The sequence below is a fragment of the Miniopterus schreibersii genome, assembly GCF_964146895.1.
Source record: "Miniopterus schreibersii genome assembly, chromosome: 14".
NCBI lineage: Eukaryota > Metazoa > Chordata > Mammalia > Chiroptera > Miniopteridae > Miniopterus > Miniopterus schreibersii.
In genome coordinates, this window is record NC_138114.1 from 40,283,594 (window position 1) to 40,303,718 (window position 20,125).

General features: G+C 40.6%; 1 protein-coding gene across 2 annotated transcripts in view; it reads right to left on the minus strand.

The window, feature by feature from the left end:
* FBXW4 (F-box and WD repeat domain containing 4) overlaps nt 1–16,341 on the minus strand; it is a 71,794-nt gene extending 55,453 nt beyond the window's left edge. The window contains exons 1-2 of one of the 2 annotated variants that reach the window (XM_081158835.1): nt 15,415–16,341; nt 2,037–2,132 (exon numbers count right to left, since the gene is read on the minus strand). In XM_081158835.1, the coding sequence (XP_081014961.1) occupies nt 2,037–2,132; nt 15,415–16,199 (881 nt within the window). In that variant the 5' untranslated portion in view covers nt 16,200–16,341. The remainder of the gene's footprint in view (nt 1–2,036; nt 2,133–15,414) is intronic. The other variant, XM_081158834.1, reaches the window with a different exon arrangement.
* Between the last annotated feature and the right edge of the window lie 3,784 nt (nt 16,342–20,125).

Consider the following 20,125-nt stretch of genomic DNA (forward strand, 5'->3'; position numbering starts at 1 on the left):
GTAATTTTTTTTTCATTCTGTATCCTCACTGATTTGAAGTGTAAGTGCTAAGTTGCAAGATTCTAAGACTCCCATACATGCCTCTTTCCCAATAGATCGGTTAGGGTATGACAGAGAAAGGAGAAGAGTGATTCCAGGGAAGCTCTATTCCCTTGTCCTACTAGAGCAAAGGGGCCATTTATAAGTGAAAGGAATAAAGCCACTTAGGAAAGGATGCTAGTAATGTGCTGATTAGATACCTAGATCCTCACAGGGGATATCTACATTTCTGTACAAGAGGGTACAGGGTAAGAGCAGCAATGGAAAAACACAGTCCCTAGGGTAATTTACTATAGTTCAGGGGCTACAAAGAAATAGCTCTGGTAGGCAGCTGATAAAAGAAATTCACACATAGTTAAAGATTCCCTCTACAATCTGGATGGAAGAAGAAAGGTAGAAGCCACGGAGCAGTCCCATGGCATGGAGTGAGATTTAAGAAGAAAGAAGACTGTGCCAGACACCAGCTTTCTGTGAGGACTAAGCCCCTTTCCCAAGGTAGACATCCCAGCAGCCTGTCCTACTCTATGTAGGGATTCTAGAGCTACCAGGTCCCAAGCAAAGCATAGGGACAGCTGATTCATCCCCATTTACAGAGACACCATCTCTCACTGCCAAGCCTGTCTGAGCAAACTGGGCTGTGTTTCTTCCCCAGACTCCTTAATACAAGCGTCATGGGAATGTGGAAAAGTTCTGCAAATTGACTTGACGGGCCATTAAATGCAGCTTGGACTTTGTAGTAACTGAGTTTCTGCTCATGAGATTTTTACAAGTGTGTGCATATATTATATGGAACATGCGTACAGTGTGTATAGATGCCTGCATTCTCACTCATTATGCACATTCCTCTTCAACATCCCCTTTAACAAATTTGTGGCACACTCAAGCAGGCAGCAAGCAGAGGGGTTTGAAATTCATGTTAAGAGCCATCTGGTAAACAGCCATTGCCTAGGACAAGAAACCAGGTTCATGCCAGGTGAACAGTGGAGGATCCCAGGGCAGCCTGGTAACTGTTTTGTGTGTTTATTTGCCAAACTGCTTTAAACCAGCCAAAAAAATAATAAAAATAAAAACGCTGGGGACAAAACCTTGATAGAGAAATAAACTCTACTTTCCGGTATTAAAAGACAAAAGTTGTAAGCAAAGGGTAAAGTCCTTCATCATAAAAACCCACATTTCTCCCCTGCAGTTTCTTTACCATCTCACTACCACATTAATTCACAGCAACCGATGTCAATAATACCAGCAGAAACTGGACACAAGCAAGAGAGAAAGGGTCATCCGATGAAGAAGACTGCCTATATCTATCAGCACAGGTACAGGTCCACCTTGAATGAGCAATCATGATATTCCCTATCCATTCCAACCAATCAACAATGAGCACTTTTTTGGTACGGAGTCATATAATAACTCTGAAACAATTTAGCATTGATAAAGCATTAAATCTGTGGCATTGGCAGTGCAAAAGCCATTATCTAAATTTCCTGGCACTATTTCTAAGCTCTGCCTCCTGTAGCATATATATTCAAACCTTTAGATTCTATTTTGCTTTTTAATAAAGTAGGAGAGATACCTATAGGAAGCCAGGATGAAGATGTAACTCCCTAGAGTAGAAGATTTAAAGAAAAATAATTGTAAAACAAGATGTGTTGAAATATTTGCTTCATTTATTTCTTTTGATGAGATATATTAATAGTGGTTACCTCTGAGCGGTAGGATTATAAGTTTTCTTTTCTTCTTTAATTTTCAATTTTTTCAAATTTCTACATTTATTATTTTTATAATAAAAATATGGAATTCATTAAAATATAGTTCTGTAATCCTTTTGATAAATGTGGGGGGAAAACTGTCCCTCTGATGCCCCCCTTTGTGGTATTTAAAGGATCACCAGGGCCATACCACCCAAGACAGGCTATTCACACTCTAGCTAGGAGCAGATTTTTCACTTCTCAGCATGCTTTTCTGTCCCTGGTAACTTTACCAGTCAAGAGGCTACTTACCTGCATCTCCACTTCAACAGAATCCCCTCTCGGCAGCGCCCCAACCTCCAGTTTTGAGACACCTTCACTCGTTCCTTCACTGGTATATTGGCCATCCTGTGTCCAGACAGAACAGATAATCCAGTCACTACAACTCATTGCCAACCAGAGAAAATCCCATGGGCTTACAAGTCAGGACTCAGGAACATCCAGAATATATCTGGATATAAGTAAAGGGGCTGGGAGACAAGAAAGGAGTAACTTCTTTCTCCATGCTAAGATAACTAAGAAATCCAAGGAGAATAGCCTTTCCTTTAAAGGGTCTATAGTGATGCTAAAGTGATTTAATAAAGAAAGGATGACAGACAGTGCTGGAACCACAGGCTATCCATAAAGAAAAAATGAACTCTGACCCCTACCTCTCACCATAGAGAAAAATTAATTCAAAATAGACCACAGACCTAAACATAAAATCTGTTGATAAAATTGGATATCAATAGAGCAAAAAACTGATTTAGATTATCATCTCATATCACAATAAACTCCCCAAAAATAAAAGAGTGAATTTAAAATAGTTTTTTAACTAAAAGAGTTTAAAGTATTTAAATTTTAAATATTGCATAGAAGAAAAAAGAGATTACAATGAAAGCAACAGAGTGGGGGAAATTGAATTAATACCATAGGTACAAGAAGTTTTATACTTAAAAGCTTTAGGGGACTGTAAAAAATCTATCAGAGTAACACCCTGTGTCCAGTACCCTGTCATCCATATCCAACAGCAGATAAGAACAGTCACACAATGTTGACATGATAAAACACTGGGGAAATATCCCATAACAATAATAGTTCACACATGCACATTAAAACAATTATTAAGAATAATTAATAAAATTATTAAACAATTATTAAAGTACCACCTCACATCTATTAAGTGGAAAACCACACTAGCTTTGGTTTGATAGAAGGGTTTGGGTTTGGCTATACATTGCTAGGAGCATGCTGGTACAGCCTTTCAGAGAGGAATTCTGTTGAGAAAAGTTGTTAAATGACAGCTTCTGACCCAGTATTCCCACTTTGGGCACTGCATTACAAAGACATAATTCAAAAGAAATATATATATATTTTACAAAGATATTTATAGTTGCAGTTATATATTAGAGCTAAAATCTGGAAATAGCCCAAATGTTTGTCTGTGGGGGAGAATGGTATACTAATGCAATGGAATATACTGCCACTAGAAATGATAAATGTGAGGACTGCAAAATATTTTAGAAATGACTATAGCAAGGAATGGTAATCTCAAAACTAAGTCAAATTTATAAAGTAGAACCCTGGCTGATTTGGCTCAGTGGTTAGAGCATCAGCCTGCAGACTGAAGAGTCCTAGGTTGAATTCCAGCCAAGGGCAAGTACCCTGGTTGCAGGCTCAATCCCCAGCCCTGGTCTGGGCGAGTGGCGAGGGCGACCAATCGATGTCTCTCTCTCTCTCTCTTTCACTCTCTCTGAAAAGCAATGAAAAAATATCCTCAGGTGAGGATTAAAAAAAAAAAAAAATTTATAAAGTAGAGTTGAAGAGACACTACATAAAATTATATCTCCATATATAACAGGTCAGAAGAGGTAAATAAATGGTACTTTAGGAAGTGAGCAATTTTTTAAAATATATCACATAGTTATTGAGAGTTATGTCTTACAATTTACCTTTAAATAGTAGATTAAATGCAGTTGTAGGAAAAGCACAGAATGCAGACTTAGGAAACTAGGGTCCAAACCTGGTTATCTAACTTCTCTAATTGTCAATTTCTTCACCTATGAAATAATAGTATTTCACACAATTATGGTGTTTTCAAGATGACAACTAAAACAAAGAATACTATAAGTTATAAATCACTACAAAATAGTTATTTTTACATAAATATAAATATATGTAGTGATTAATATCCATTAATGGTGTCATCCCTAAAGTTAATTCAATAATCATTTGCTTTTCTTCTAATTCAATTATAACTATTAGAAATTTTTCTTCTAATGTCAAACTTAGTCCTCTTTCAGGCTGAATAATTACGATTTGGGTGTACAGATGTTAAAACTAAAATATATTACTGAATTTGTCCACTGGGTGAATATGGTCCTTGGTTTCACATTACTAATAAGCATCCTCTACTACCAGTTAGATAGAGAACTGAAAACAGTAAAAGACAGTCAAAAGGATGGACCAAAAGAACTGAACTCTTAATGAAAAAGATTAGAATCCCCATCAAATCTTATTTGCATATCCCTCCCAGATATAAAAGAAGAGACCTTTTGTAGCTAACCTCTCCTCTTCAGTTAGGTCTAAGTTCAAAGGTGGAGGTGAAACCCAAATTGAACGTTCTGGATCATAACAGGAAGGAACAAGGGGGAAAGAATCAGTATATTTCCTGAACTGGGATAAGGACAACACTTCTCTCATCTTCCTGGTCACTTAACTGCAATTTGGTGACACTTTACTAAGGGTCAAAGCACTGCCCTGAGGGCCTGATCACAGCAGCAAGAAACTTTCAAAGTTGAACTTTAGAAGCTGCTACCAAACAGCAGGTGCAGGCTTCCTCTCCCACAATGAACACCATAATCAAAATACTGGCTCTGGTCCTTCAAATAAAATTTCAACTTTTTTAAACCATTCCATTTGGCTTTCAGTTGAGAAATAATACCACTTTGTTAGGAGCAATTTAACAACTAGTCTTTTTCATCCCTTTTTCTCCCGTTCAGTCATCTCTGATGGTTTCCTAGCTGATGGACAAACTGTATTCATGTTCTTATTGGCTTCAGCACCTGAAAACACAGAAGGAATAAAAAAATCTTCTTTCTCTGAAAACAGGTATCCCTCCTTCCCTGTGGGGACCTGTCACGGTCCAGTCAAAGGGGGTCAGTAAAACAAGGCAGCAGAAGTGCCTGAGAAGGCAGGAGCAGGTGCCCCTGAGAATTCAATAAGGACCCTTGTTCCCATTCTTGAAATGCTCTCTGGTTAGCTGTTTCTCCAACACAGTTATTGGTGTAAAGTGGGGGGTACTCCCTCCAAAAATGATTGCTGCCCTGTAAATAAACCTCTTGTATGGCTGTTAATGTAGAGAAATCTCTAACCTGGCCTGTGGGCCTACTGGAACTTCCATTTTCCCAGCCCTCCTTCTCTTGCCTCAGGCTCATTTTTCCACTTGGGCCCCCCTCCTTCTCAGCTTTCCGGCACTTAGTCACCATTATAGTTTGACTGCATTCCTGGGCACATGACCTATTTTAAACAAAAACAACACAACATGCACCCACAGTAAGCTATTGGGTCCCTTAAAATCTTGGCAACAAGTGAGTCCAGAGGGACAGAAATTAATCTAGGCAGTTATCTAGAGTCCCCTTTCATTTCACCCCTCCTCACTCATACCCCAAACCAAAAGCAAAAAAATAAACCTAGTCTGAAGAAAAATGGCTGGGGGAGGGGATAAAGGAAGGGGAAGTGTGGATATATCATAGTGGTCTTAAACTTGCACAGTCCCTAAAATCAGAAAACTCCCGGATCACAAATCAATTTCCCTCCCTGCTCTATCTTAAAGTTTGATTCCGCTTGATGCCACCCAAGCTGCCTACCTGAGTGACTGGCATGATTACCATAAACATAACTTTCTGCTGACTTGTAAATTCAGAAAAGAAGGTATCTGTCCACAAGTGATGAACAAGACCATCTCACAGGTCACTTGGCTAAGGAGGGGGAACAGGACTGTGCAAAACGCTTGGGGGCTTGGAATTTTAAATTAATTGTCTCTTGATTTCTTTGATCTTCTTGCTCTCCAGAAAGCAGATTTCCCCCCATATTGCCTGTACCCACCAGCTCTTCTACTAAAACTAAGAATTTGGATTTAAATACAAGTATTTAAACAGCCTAAGACAAGAAACTTCTAACTCTTCGTTTATATTTGGCATTAGGCTAAATCCTCCAATGGCCCTCAGAGCAGAGGTCCATAATTAAGGTTAGAAAAAAAATCAGTGGAAAATCATTATCTTGTGTTAAACTGCTTACTCTTTCGGTCAGAGAACAGGGAATAAGCCAAACATGCAGGGTGAAGTGAGACTATAGGGAACATGCCAGCATGAGGACAGAATCATGCACAAGGAGACCATGGAGCAGACCCACGTCTCCCGTGAACGGCCTAAATACGACAACTCACCTTACTCATTCAACCTCACCTTCCATGGCTCCATACTACGCAAGTGAATTCTAGCCAAGCCCATCTCTTCTACATTTATAACTATACCCATTCCTTCTCCTATGCTGCCAGCACCAGCCTACCTTTTTCCTTGACAAATGCCTCCTTCCCTCTTCTGAGCATTAGTCAAATTCACCCATTCCTCAAGATCCAGCTTAAGCCTCTACTTCCCTGACCCCTCCAACCATTCCTGTCTCTCTCATGTGAACCCATAGACTGAACTTATCATAAACCTAGGCTTGTTAGCTTTTCACGGCTATATGTCTTGTTTGTCCAATGCAGTCATAAATTCCACAGGATCGAGTCTTAAACCTCTTAGTACTTCTAAAAGTAGATCTCAACCAGTGGTATATCAGAATCCCTGAATAAGTGTGACACCAAATTTTAAATAATTTGTAGAATTTATTTTCATTCAACTCATTTATAAAGAGACACACTTTTATAAAGCTTTCTGTCAGACACACCACTGAGCCACAATGTGACTCATGACACAGTTGCTGCAAACAAGAAGCAGATTGCATGTTCAGAGGAATAGATATAAACTTTACCTCAAAGTGTATTATAAGAGAACACGGTCAAGGCAGTAATAGTTTTACTCAAATAGGAACATACCAGATGGTGAACAAGCAAATAGACAAGTTTTTCAACTTTCTAAAACTTGTTTTTAAAAAAAAAAAAGACATTCACCTTTTAATCCTTTAATGTACTATCAAAAATTCTAACATCACAAAAAAGTATGTCTTAGACACAAAAGGTGAGAATCATGGTCCTAGCATAATAGAAACTTGATAGAAACTTTGATAGAAACTGCTTACACAAGTTCTCAAAAGTACAGTTCTCCCTTTGGCAAGTCACAGTTTCAGTGGTATCTGTAAATTTCCAGAAGCCAGGACGCACTACCTTTAAGCTCCAAAGGCCCTTCCTAAAAATGTATCACACAGCACATCTTCAGGAATTCAACCAAGGCTTCCAGATTCTTATGCTAGAGAGGCTCCAGGGAAGGAATCTGAGCAGATAAAGTATCTTAATGTGGCACCCACATGTCAAAGCTGTCCAAAGCAGTTTTAGAAGCACTAGGCATGACCCTGATTCCTTACATGAGCTTAGGATTTATGGTCATGTTCACAGTCACATTCATTTCCTCCTGCTGTTGGTGAAGTTCTGTATTTGATCAGTGTGCATGTTCTGCAAGATGTTAAGAGATATTAAGCAGTGAAAAAAAGAATTTTATGATCAAAACATTTTGGACAATGCTGGATGAAACATAATTAAACGGATTTCTCTATCACAAGATACGTATCTCAGTGCCTTTCATTTACCAATAGAAATTGTGATTCCCCAGGAGAGGGGATGTGGAGCACAGCATTTTCCACACTCATTTGATCACAGAATCAGTTTTTCAAGAATCTCACAATATAAGCCTAATCTAGCACTTTCTGAGAATCAACAACAGCGAGAAAGATGGCACTATTTTTTTAGAACAGGCCATCCTCTAAGTGAGACATGAATTGGGCACTAAAAGACTCAGAAGTGGACTTTGTTCTCAAACCTTCAAAATGACTTTTCCTTGGGCTCCCCATATGAAATGTGAGGAATACACTACTTTGCTTCTCAGGATTATTACATAGTTTTTAATCTTGTAACTGTGTTCCATATTAATCACCAAAGCACATTCTCAGCCCTAGTGGCCAACTTTCAAAATCCCTGGTGCCCTTCTAGCCTGGATGAAGGGATGGAGAGAACAGGAACCAGACGCCACCCAGAAAGTTTTTGAATATCCAGTTCCTAGGCTATTATGATAGTCAATCTGCAGCCAAGATAAGTGATGAATGAGAGGTTCTCCTTTAGTAACTCACTCCTAGAGGAAGGCCTCTTCAGCACATACACCACCCATATCTGAATCTTGACTCACCTTTTCAATATGGACTTTCTAAAGGAAAATTCAAAGAAACATGGGAGCTACAGGGAAGAAAGTAAAAGAAGTCCTAGAAGAACCCATTACAGAGCTAGTCAGCAGGGGAAACATCATTCCTTTCAGTAAAACAGCTTTTCAGGAACAGTATCTCAACATATTTATTATAAAACAATTTCATTTCCCTGTCCCATCACCTGCCACCCCATTCCCATCCCCCCCAAAAAAGCCCACAGATTGTGGATTTCCTCTCATTCTTGGCAGAGTTACCAGAAGAAATATAATACCCTCTTCGGACTGCTCCCAACAGCTGCTAGAACAAGAGGGGGAGCTGGGAGTAACCTCCCAAAGCTGCCTCTAAAAATGACCATTCTCCCTGCCAAACCATACAGCCAGTAAACATAGGACTTCTCTTTCTCTACTACTTAAAACAAGGGGAGACCCCCCAAAAGCAACAGTGTCCCCTAATCCAAAATACTTGCCTCCAGCCCATCTGTTCTCAACTTGACTCTAAGCTGAAACTTCTGTACAGTAAGCCACCACTCTCTTTCTTCCCTAACATGTATTTCTTGAAACAATCCTCTACTACTTCACAGGACTAGTGTTTTTTAATTTGTTTGTTTAACCCACCCATTTGCAAGGTAGAGTTCTTATCAAACTCCTATTCAGTGTAATTTCCTTATCTCTGTCCACCTCCCCAATACCTTGTACACACACGCACACACACACAAATCTCTTTTCAGGTCAACAGCCTTGAAAAACAAAAGTCTAGGAACAAATTCAGCAATGGCTACACTGTACCCTAGCTCTTTCCCCTTCCCCAACATCATACACTAAATGTGCTTTTCTGTCTAGAAAAGCCCTATCACCAGGCAGCAGAGAGACTTCCAGTTAGCCTTCAGCCTCTCAGCTGAGACCACCAACAAAGAAGTTCACAAATGTCAACTAGGGGCAGAAGCAATATCTCTCTTTGCTGAGGAGAAACTGGATAGAGCCTCCAGCATCATTCCCCAAAGGTGACAGCCGGGGTTGAGTGAAGACCGTGAAAACTGTACAAGAGCTGGAGGAGAAAATATAATGTAAGGGATGATTTGGAATCAGGGGCAGGAGAAGGCGGAGGGATGAACTGGCTGACCCCAAATGTCTTTTCCATCTCTAACTCCTATGATTCTTTGACCTCCAATTTTGTGCTGCGGACAAGGAATGGAAAGTCAACAGACGTGGTGATGTTTTGAAAGAGCCTGGCAGTCTGCTCTTGTCATTTAGTGGCCTTTGCATGTATTTTTTAAGGTGTCTCCAAGCCCTGTCTTCATTTCACAGTTGTCACCTTTCTAAGCAATTTGAACTCATGTCAAATACCAAAACGAAGGAGAAGAAGAAAGAATGTACTGGCAATTAATTGTGGGCTAAAAAGGGGCAGGCACAGGGGCCCATTGGGTGGCCCAGACTTCCAGGGAGGGCAATGTGGACAGTCTGGACATAATGAAGAACTGACTCAAAGTTGAAACAAGGTGGCCAAACCTCTAACAAGAAATAAATTCTTTCTCCAGACAGTCTCATACTCAGTTTTAGATACAGTTCAAGCATTTACATGATTCCAGATCTATAAACAGATTCTTAATTAGCCCAACCATCTTGCTTCTATGAATTACAACTCAAGTTCCATCTGAATCCTTGTCAAACGTGAGCAAGATTGCTGAATAGAAAGAATAAACCAGATCTTTGGATTCTCAACCTCGCCTGATGGTTGACACACCTGAGATAAATTCTGGAGCTTAGCAAAAATCTGTTTCTAAGAATCAATGCCAATTTTCACTGAAAATTCAAAACTCAACTTTCTCATTTTTTCAGACAGTTTATCTCATCTTAAATTTTCAAAATTTACTGGAGTGTGGCCTCAGGAAGATTCTACCTGAACTCCTCCCTATTCCACGGTTATGAGTCAGGACCAGAAACTAATCCAATGCCAGAGTCAATCCAGAGTTAAGGTTAAGTTATCATACAAAGGTAATTCTTTTCCATGTCAAACACTCAAAAATAGTTCTGTTTTTAAAACCTATATGTTTCTTCAGTAACCTCACTGTCAGTTTGATGTCAGCAGCTCAAGCACAATTTTTAATGGTTCTGTGAGTTAATAAAAGTTGAGTTCAGTTTACATGCTTAAAACTAGGTGTTAGACCCAGAAAATTGAAAGTATGGAGTACTAAAATCTTTTCAGAGATTTCATTCCAATAAGAATTGCTCATGTTGCTCTGGGTTTCTTCATGTTTCTGCCTTGAAAGCTACTAGCATATTCATCCTCTACTAGTCAAGTTTTACAAGACTAGAAAGGATAAAAGCAGCTTCTGTATTCTCACGGTCTCTCAGTTTGCATTTGGAGGTACTGACTGCACTAGACCATTTCCTGCTTCCACAGGTGTATTGTTTTATTTATTTTAAGCATGTAAACTGAACTCAACTTATATTAACTCACAGAACCATTAAAAACAACACCTTTCCAAAATGACTGAAGATAAATAACATCCATACAGGGGTGGGCAAAACTAGGTTTATAGTTGTGAGTATTCCAGAACACAGTGTTCATTCTTGCATTATTTATTAATTATTGTATTATTATTGTAAAATTGTATTGTATTAACTATAAACCTACTTTGCCCACCCCTGTATATGAAACCTTGCAATGAGCTGGAGCACAAGTGACACTCCTCCCTAGGGAAGGCAGAAAGGTGAAGGAGAGAGCTGAAGCTACTTTAAGTTGATAATTGTTTTAGGCATTAAATGTAACCAGTCAGCAATGCCTTCTCTGTTCAGAGTAAGGAAAGGAAACTTTATGCTTTCTGGACTAAAAAAATGCTCTTAGGCGCAATCATTTTAAAACAAACAAACACACTCTGCTTATCTGTGTCCATCTCACCACTCTGGACGTTAATCATCACTGAAATAGATACCCTAGTTCCCTAGCCTCAAAGTGCTCCAAGCCTACAAGGCCCTGTCTGAGGAATGAATGTACATGCCAGGGCAAACACCTCAGAGCCTTACTCCCCAAACACCTATTGTTAGTTCTAAGCAAATCTATCACAGGAAAATGCAAGAGCACCCAAGTATTGCTCAAAGGATATTTAACATAAAATTCAAGTTTGAAAACATGTAGGACTTAATTTGGGAAGATGATTAAGATTTCTTTAACATAAGACTGGCAGACATTTTTAAAAAAACAGATTTGCATTCACAGATATACCTTTTCCTTTCCTTTCTCTGCTCTTGTTAATTTTCAGTATCAGAATATCTGCAGATAACACCTTTGCTGTTCCGCCTGTCATACTAACTACCTGCATTTAGCCTACGCTATAACCTGACAGAGTTAAATTTCACTGTTTTGTTTTTGAACTAAGTTAGCTTTCCCCCTGCTCTAGGGAAAACTTAAAAGATTGCTATATGAAACATTTCCTTGATTTTTATATTAAAGATATTTCTATTCCCCCCGGCATCATAAAACCTTCAAACAAAACTGGTTTTAAACCAGATGACTGACTCAAAGTGTCTCTGTGTCTGCTTAAAAAAAACTCAGGATACCTACCAGCGTTCACTGTTTGGGCAAGAGGCCTAAAGGGAAGCAAATTATTTGTTTGTGGTTTTAAAGTGGCCAAAATGCCTTCAAGCACAAGTATAAGACCATTAACAAATCACAAGGAACCAAAGCAGTTCATCTTACTCAAATCAACAAAGCTATGATCAGTTAGAAACAGCCAAACTGAATGGGACTTGCCCTGGGCCGGAAGGTCAGTAAACCTTAGCAGTTTGTGTTTCTGAGAATCAAGAGACTCTTCGCAGGGAGCGCAGACCCTAAGCCCACAGGTTTTGCTGTCATGTTTCCAAAAACAATCAGGACAGGTGAGAGAAACTAAGCAGTGTGTGTTTTCCCTCACCTCATCTTGAGACAGCATCTCCAAATCAAACCATCTCCACTTTTGCTATATACAGACTGACTAGAGGAGAAGACAAGCAATTAAGAAGTTCCACTTTACAACAATTTATTGAGTACCTACTATGTGCTGAACACTCTGCTAGCATTTACACATTTAAGCCTCATTTTACTAGGTATGTTATTCCCATTCTTTATAGATGATAAAACTCTGATGCAGTGAGGTTGTGTGGCTTCTGATAAAATGAAGTTTTGTCTCATACTTACAAAAACTTAACCCACTGTCCAGTCTGCAATTAATTAGCCCAAAGCATGAACGACAGCCCTGTCACTATCCAAGCAGCCATATTTTCACTGAACTTTGGGCCCTGGTGCCCTGATGCCCTAAGAGTAATGGAGTGCATGCCATCTCCCTCCAGGGATGACAACCACCTCTCTTGGTGGCTTATCACGTCTCTGCAGCTGTCCAGAAACAGACCACACTGGTAAACACTGGCTCCACCTGCTCTAACACACGTAACTTCTCCCCTCAACTCAAAAAACACAGTGACCTTGCTCTTTATCAAATGCTATGGTAAAATAACTTCCCTAGAAGTTTGGAGATACCTCATCCTAGGACACAGGCAAGAAACCAAAACACACATGGCTAATAAATAATAAAGCCACATCACTTTGCAGTCTCAAAGCACTATAAATAAGTTTATACTATAAACTCATTTTTATTTTATTGTTATTATTGCTTATAGAACACACAATCATTCCCATTATCTCTCTTTTAGAGCATTTGAAAAGAAAAAACAACAACTATTTCACTCAATCATTCAATCTCTATAAGGAGAGAAAGCCAAACTTTGCCTTGGCTGGCTTAGGTTCCAGTCATTTTAGCCAACTTCTCTTATAGGTCAACTGATACATTTCTGAAAGTTTTTCTTATAAGAAATAAAGGTAACAAGACTACATCCCCCCATATCCCAGAGAATCATTATCATTGACAACAAATTTGTGCTAGAATTAATAAAAGTTAAACAAAATGAGCAAGTTCAAAATTTACAAGAGATTAATCTTGTACATCATTAGTAATACTCAACTGGAAAATATACTGAAAAAGAGATTATATTCATAATAAAAACAAAATGCATAACATATTTATGAATACTTAGGAATAAGTATAACAACAGGTGTGTGGGGACTTTATAGTGAAAATCACAAATACTTTTGAAAAGGAACAAAATTTTTTTTTTCTTGGGTGGTTTTATGGAAGTAGAGAGATCACACACACACATACACACACAATCCAACAAGGATAATCTAACCCTAATAGATATTAGACCTTATCAAAAAACAATATTTAAAATAGTATGGAAATGGAAAAATATATCAGTGGAACAAAATGGAGAATTCAGATATAGGCATGTATGTATGTGTGCATTAATATTTGACAAAATAAGCTTTCAAAAACAAAAGACAAGAATTATTTAACAAAAGGTATAGTGATAACTAGGTAGCCATTTAGAAAATAAAAGAGTTGCACTCTCACTCCTTGCACACAAAAGTTATATTGATAAAAGTTAACTATTTTAAAAAAATCAAATTAGAAGAACCAGTAGCTATTCAAAGGGAAAATTTATCAGGTCTGAGGAGTTAAAAATTTCTCAGATTTGGGAGAAAATAGAAAATAAACCACAAAAGACTGACAGATTCTGATGTACAGGGATGGGCAAAAGTAGGTTTACAGTTGTGAGTAAGCAAAACACAGAGTTTATTCTATTATTATTTGTAAATTATTGCATTATTTTCCATACGATAACTGTAACCCTACTTTTGCCCACCCCAGTATTTAAGTGTAAAACTTCTAAAAGCTAAAAACAGTAAAAAGAACTGGGAAAAAATACCTGCATCGAAGATGACAAACTATAGCCTAATAACTATAGCCTAATATCTATGACCCACAGGATTCCAAATTTATAAGAAAAACATCAAAACCCCAGTAATAAATGGGGAAACACCAGGAGCAGATAATCTCACAGGTGAACCAAACACATGGGAAAATATTTATCCTGGTCAGTGGTAAAAGAAATGCAAAATAACAAAACTTTAAGATACCATTATATGCCCCCAAATAGCAAAGATTTTTAAAATTCTCACATGAAATTGGTTTAATCATTCATTACTGGTGCCACTGTGACTTCATATACCTTTATAAACCCATAACCTTTGATCCAATAATGCCAATCTTGAGAATTTACCCTAAGTAACCAATTCAAAGAGAGATATGTATTAGATATGTGACATATCTCAATAAAGCTGTTACCAAAAATACATTATTCATTTCATTGTTATCTAAAATAGCAAAATGCTGGACATAAATAACATAAATGTTTAATATTAGAGGAACGTTTTAAATCTCATTGTGGTACAGCCCACAAACATTTATTTTGTGCCTGTTCTAAGATCAGTAAGATAGCAACTAAGAGGGAGGGAGAAGTGTGCAACTGAAAAGTAGAGGTGGTGGCATTGTAGTTTTTCATGTTTTAAAAAACGACTTTCTTTAATGTTGTTATGCTGTATTAGAACTACCTTTCTTTTTTTTAACGCAAACTGGATGGAGTTGGGTGAAATCTGAAAGCTTTTACTCCCCCAATTCTATACATGTTTTTCCCTTCTATTTAATAGTTTAAGTGGTTGAGGGAAATTGTTCATTCAAGGTCTCAGATCCTACCCAGTGCAAGCCGAATTGCAATACCATGCCTTTATATACAGCCTGAGCCTAAGCCAGCCTCCTGCCAGGAGCAGGCACCCTTTTGTGTGTCTTTCTGCCTGTATCAAGTCATAAACTATTGTTGACACTTGGGCCAAGGGCCTTCTTTTCAGGTCTGAGTCCTGAAGCCTAACAACCTTTAGAAGAGGGTGGAAGAATGAACGTCCACTAAATGTTCTGGTAGACCACACAGTGAACGTTGAGTCCTAGACCTGGACCAGAGGGGGCCTCCAAAGCCACAGACCAGCCGGGCTCCTTGGGACTGAGGAATTCGGGGAGCCAACGTCTGTGAAAAGCCACAATCAAAAGCTGAAGGGAGTGCTTAAGATGGCTAATTGTGGGGAGCCGCCCACGGGGAGGGTGCAGACTGAGGGATGCTCTTGGGAGGCCTCTTCGGGTGGGAGCCTCCGAGAAGACAAGGGCGATCGGGTAGGGGACTCGGCGGAGGCAGGGTCAGGGCCTCGGATTCGGGGTGCGGACACGGCCCCAGGCTGACCAGGCCGCGGCGCCCCGCCCTTTCCCGGGACGCGGGCCGGCCCGGGGTGGGGAGCGGGCGGGCGAGCGGGCGCTTACAGGTCGGTGCCGAGCCGCGTGAAGCCGGAGTTGAGCGAGGCCCGGGCTATCCGGCGCCAGAGCAGGTCGCAGCTGGTGAAGCGCCGCAGCCAGCGGCACACCTGAGCCAGGCGGCCGAGGGCCCGCATGTCCAGGTAGGAACAGATGAGCAGCAGCAGCTCCTCCGGCAGGCGCCAGAGCGCGGGCCCCGCGGCTGGGCGGCCGGCGGGCTCCCGAGCCGCCGCCTCCTCCTCGGCCTCCGCCGCCGTGGCCGCCTCTGCCCCCGCGAGGCGGCCCCACGCTTCAGCCCCTGGTCCCTGTGCGCTCCCGGGCCCTGCGTCCTCCCGCCGCCCAGCGCTGACGCTCCATTCCTCCTTCCCCCCGTCTCTCCCCTCGGCCTCCTTCCCCGCCCCTGCGCTCCCCTCATCTTCCCCTACGAGCCTCCTCGTCCCTGCCTCCACGCTTCCGCCTCCCTCGCCTTCCTCCCCCGGGCCTGCCCTCGCTCCCGCCTCGGCTCCCGGCCCCGCAGCCTCCTTCGCCTCTTGCGGCTCCGGCTTCCCTTCCGCCCCGCTTCCTCTTCCGCCTTGCCCCGCTCCCGCTTTTCCCTTCCCCTTCCTTCGCTTCCCCCTCGCGACCCTCCCTTCCTGCAGTTTCCTTGCCTCCCCGCTCTCGCCCTCGCCCGGCCCGCCGTTCCTGGGGGGCCCCAAGCGGCCCTGGCTGCTCATGAGCGGCCGCGGGGCCGGCCCAACCCGCAGCCGAGCCCGAGCCGCCGCAGCCGCCGCCGCCCCGGGAGGAGGCGACACCATGTCGGACCGGGTCACATGGGGCGGCGCGGGCCGAGACCTGGGCCCGCCCCTCACATCCGCAGCCTCGGAGCAGCTCGTAGGTTCGGGCCGGGAAGCAGACCTCCCTCTCCCGGCCCTGGGCCCTGGGCCGCCTGGGAGCGCGTTCGGCGGGAGCACACGCACTCACAGATCTGGCCGGGGAGGCCCGCCGAGCGCCTGGCCGAGGACCGCCAGGGGCGCTTCCGCCGTCGAGCGGCGCCTGGTGGGAGCGCCTGCCCTCAAGAAGCATCCATTTGGGTGGCCCGAGAGCTCCGGCGGGGCCTCCTTTCCGCAGGCCACGTACCGGGCCCCACGAACTGCAGCCCCCTGGAATTTGGCAGATTCCTTAGCCCGGGTCCTGGCAGTGAGCTGGTATTTTAGACATTTGAGAAGGTTTGCCGTTCTCTAGATACTGAATCCGCAACTTCCCAGTCATGTATCAGTTAATGGCATAGCTGGAACTTCGTAGCAGTCACCACCCCAATGCAAGTGGATTCTCCAAGGTCACCCATGAGCCCTTCCCCACACCACCCATTCCATTCACAAGGAAGGGAGAGCTAAGAAAAGCCTACTGAAGTCCAGACGTGCGGGCAGCCTCCCGCCGCTCAGTCACCCGTGGCTTTTGGGCACTTGTAATGTGGCTAATCCAAATTGAGGCAGGCCATAAGTGTGAAATGCACGCCAGATTTCGGAGATTTATACACACACAAAAAAGTGAACTATCTCAGTGATGTTATATGAATTACATGTTGAAGTGATAAGGTTTTTGATACATTGGGCTAAATAAAATATATTTTAATGTAACTACAAGAAAAATTAAAATTATACGTGTGACTTACATTTGTGGCCCACATTTTTCCATTGGCCAGCACTAGGCTAGACAGTAAGATTTGGAGGGGGAGGGAGGAAAATACCCATTCCTGTCTGTGTATCCTGTACCCCAGATTCTGATAGGAAGGATTTGAGGAGTTTATTTTGTATTTACATCTAAAGACCCATTTTTAGGTAGTAAGAATGAATGAGAAATCAACTCTGGAAATTATTCAACACCTTAGCATAGCCAAGGAGAGACCTAGGGAAGCGATTACATTGCACTATGGTGCCGCAGAAGCATCATGTAACAAGGTCAGACCGGAATCTGGCTTTGCCCTAGAATTACTTTTTGATCTTAGCAAAACAACAACAGAAAACCCCACCTATCTTGGCCTTTTAGTGTTCTCAGTCTGTAGCGGAGATAATGCCTCCGCCTTACTTTCGAGGGATAAATGTGATGATCCCTGTAAAATGCTTTGAACTCCGCTAAGAAATTTCTCAATAATAGTTACAGGTCAAATCCTGTTACAAAAAAAATACCCTTACACCCTCCCCCTTTAAAAAAAGGCATTGTGTAGAAAAAGATTTCCAAACTCCAGCTAGTGGTTTACTTATTAAAAGCAATATTTGATATGACATTTCAGTACACCTAAAGAATTTAGACCATCTCTTTGAGATCCTTGTAAAGAAATTATTCATACTGTTAGAAGGCTATTGAGGTGGGAACTCTGCAAATTAAGGTAATATAATCATCAATTCAACATTTATGGATTTTGCTACATGTGTTCTATGAGTGACCCTGAAGACAGATGAATACCGCATATTGTTCCTACATTTTGTGTCAGACACATTTTTTATTTTTTACTGTTTGACTATTTTTTAACTGTTCCTTTACGCAGAGTAAAGCTGAGTAGTGCATCCACATTGCACCTAGTTTTTAGTGGAGAACTTGAAGGCACAGAAAATTATTTAACTAATCCAACATAAGTTACTATTAAAATCCACAATCACACAAGTGAAACTTACTCTTTTACCCCGTATCACCTAAAATTAAATCATTTTAAAGCATCAAATCACCCTCTTTTACACCCAAATTAGACATTAAGTGAATGATTCAGGGTAGAATTTATGGTTTAACGATTGCCCAAAAAATGCCAAAGTACCAACTATGCAGAAAGGCAAAGCCCAAATGGAAAATTGGCATAAATTCTGTTACCTGGTGATGATGTGTATCCCTAAATTCCTGAGCATTAAAAAGCAAACAAATAAATTAGTTCAGTCTCAGCTCAAAGAAGCACCTAGAATTTTTAATCAATCCTTCACTGACCCCCTAACCAAAAAAATCCAATTTAGAATTTAAAACAAATTTGAAAAAAAACTGCAATCACACACACCAAAAAATCACTTTTAAAATTCTTTTCTGGGACTGGGTATTTTTAAAAATCAACTGTGGCTGAAAAGATGAGTTTGTAGCAAAAGTAAATGCATATCTTCATGGAGAACCTGAATAGCATTTTACTATAAAAATAAATACGCTAATAGCCAGAAATAAGGGAGATGGAGTACAATGGACTTCAGAACATCTTTAAGAAAAGACATCAACTCCCTTGCAATTTAAATCGAGGACACAATCATAATGAAATAATATAGGGGGATGAAATATACCTTTGTTTTTATAAAGCTTTTTATTAAGTTTTAAATTTGCATATTAATAAGTAGACTGAAAACATTGGACTATTTTAAACTTAGGGTGCCAAAATCATGGAATTCATAATATACAGGGTGGGGCAAAAGTAGGTTTACAGTTCTTATGGAAAATAATTCAATAATTAATAAATAATAATACAAGAATAAACTGTGTTTCACATACTCACAACTGTAAACTTATTTTTGCCCCATCCTGTATTAAAACTTAAGACTCAATATGAATTTTATACTAGGTATTTAGAAACCCTAATACTAGTTTACTTTTAAAGAGGATTTTTAAATATAGACAAAGTTTTTAATGTATGTCCATGTAAGTGACACGCATAGTGGTGAATATTGCTGTTATAGTAGTAGATAGTGTATGTCTAAGATTGTAAAAAGGCTAGAATGGTGTATTCTGTCCATTCTTGCAAACATAAGTGACAATCTGAGATGAGAGTCCTTCCCATATCCAGTACTCTAGTATCCACATGCCCATTGGCTAAACCTTCAGGCCCCAGCCTTTAAAAATGGGCAGATTTGCCCGGCTGGGCGTGGCTCAGTGGTTGAGCGTCAACCTAGGATCCAGACCATCGGGGTTCGATTCCCGGTCAGGGCACAGGCCCGGTTGAGGGCTCGATCTCCAATGACTCTCTCATCATTGATGTTTCTATCTCTCTCTCTCCCTGTCCTTTCCTCTCTCTGAAATCAATAAAGATATATTAAAAATAATAATAATAGGCAAATTTAACAGGGGAATTATTCTGAAATGAATGAAAGAGAAAGAGATTATTTGTAACTGAATTTTCAATGTCATACATTGTGTCTGGTGCTCACCATTATTCTCCTGTAATAATATAATAGCTTATGTTTATTGAGCACTTACTATATATCAGGCACTATCAGAAGAGCTTTCTGTGTATTGTCTCACTTATTCCTGTCAACAACCACATGAGGAAGATACTATTAACCTGTTTTTTGCAGAAGATGAAACTAAGGCCTATGATCACATGGTTCCTGAATGGCAGAGCAGGTATTAAATCCAATGTAACCCCAAAGCTTGTACTCTGAACCATGCCTTCGGCCTACACAGCAGAAAATGGAATAAGTCATTGAATTCAGAAGGTCCCTTACAACTAATAAAGACACACCTACTAGTATTATACCTCTGACTATCAAATTTAGATACCTCTGGTATCTAAATGAAAGCTCTTTCTAAGCAATTACAAAATCAGTTCCTGTTCTTGTCTCAGTTACTTTTTAGGAGTTAACGATGTAGACTTACAACACCTTAATGCTTTTCATAATCTTTAAAGAGATTTGTAGAAACTAATGTATCTTGCAAAAGAACATTTAACTAAAATTTAGTAATTCATTTTGCTTCAGCATCAGTTTCTTCTGTTGAATTT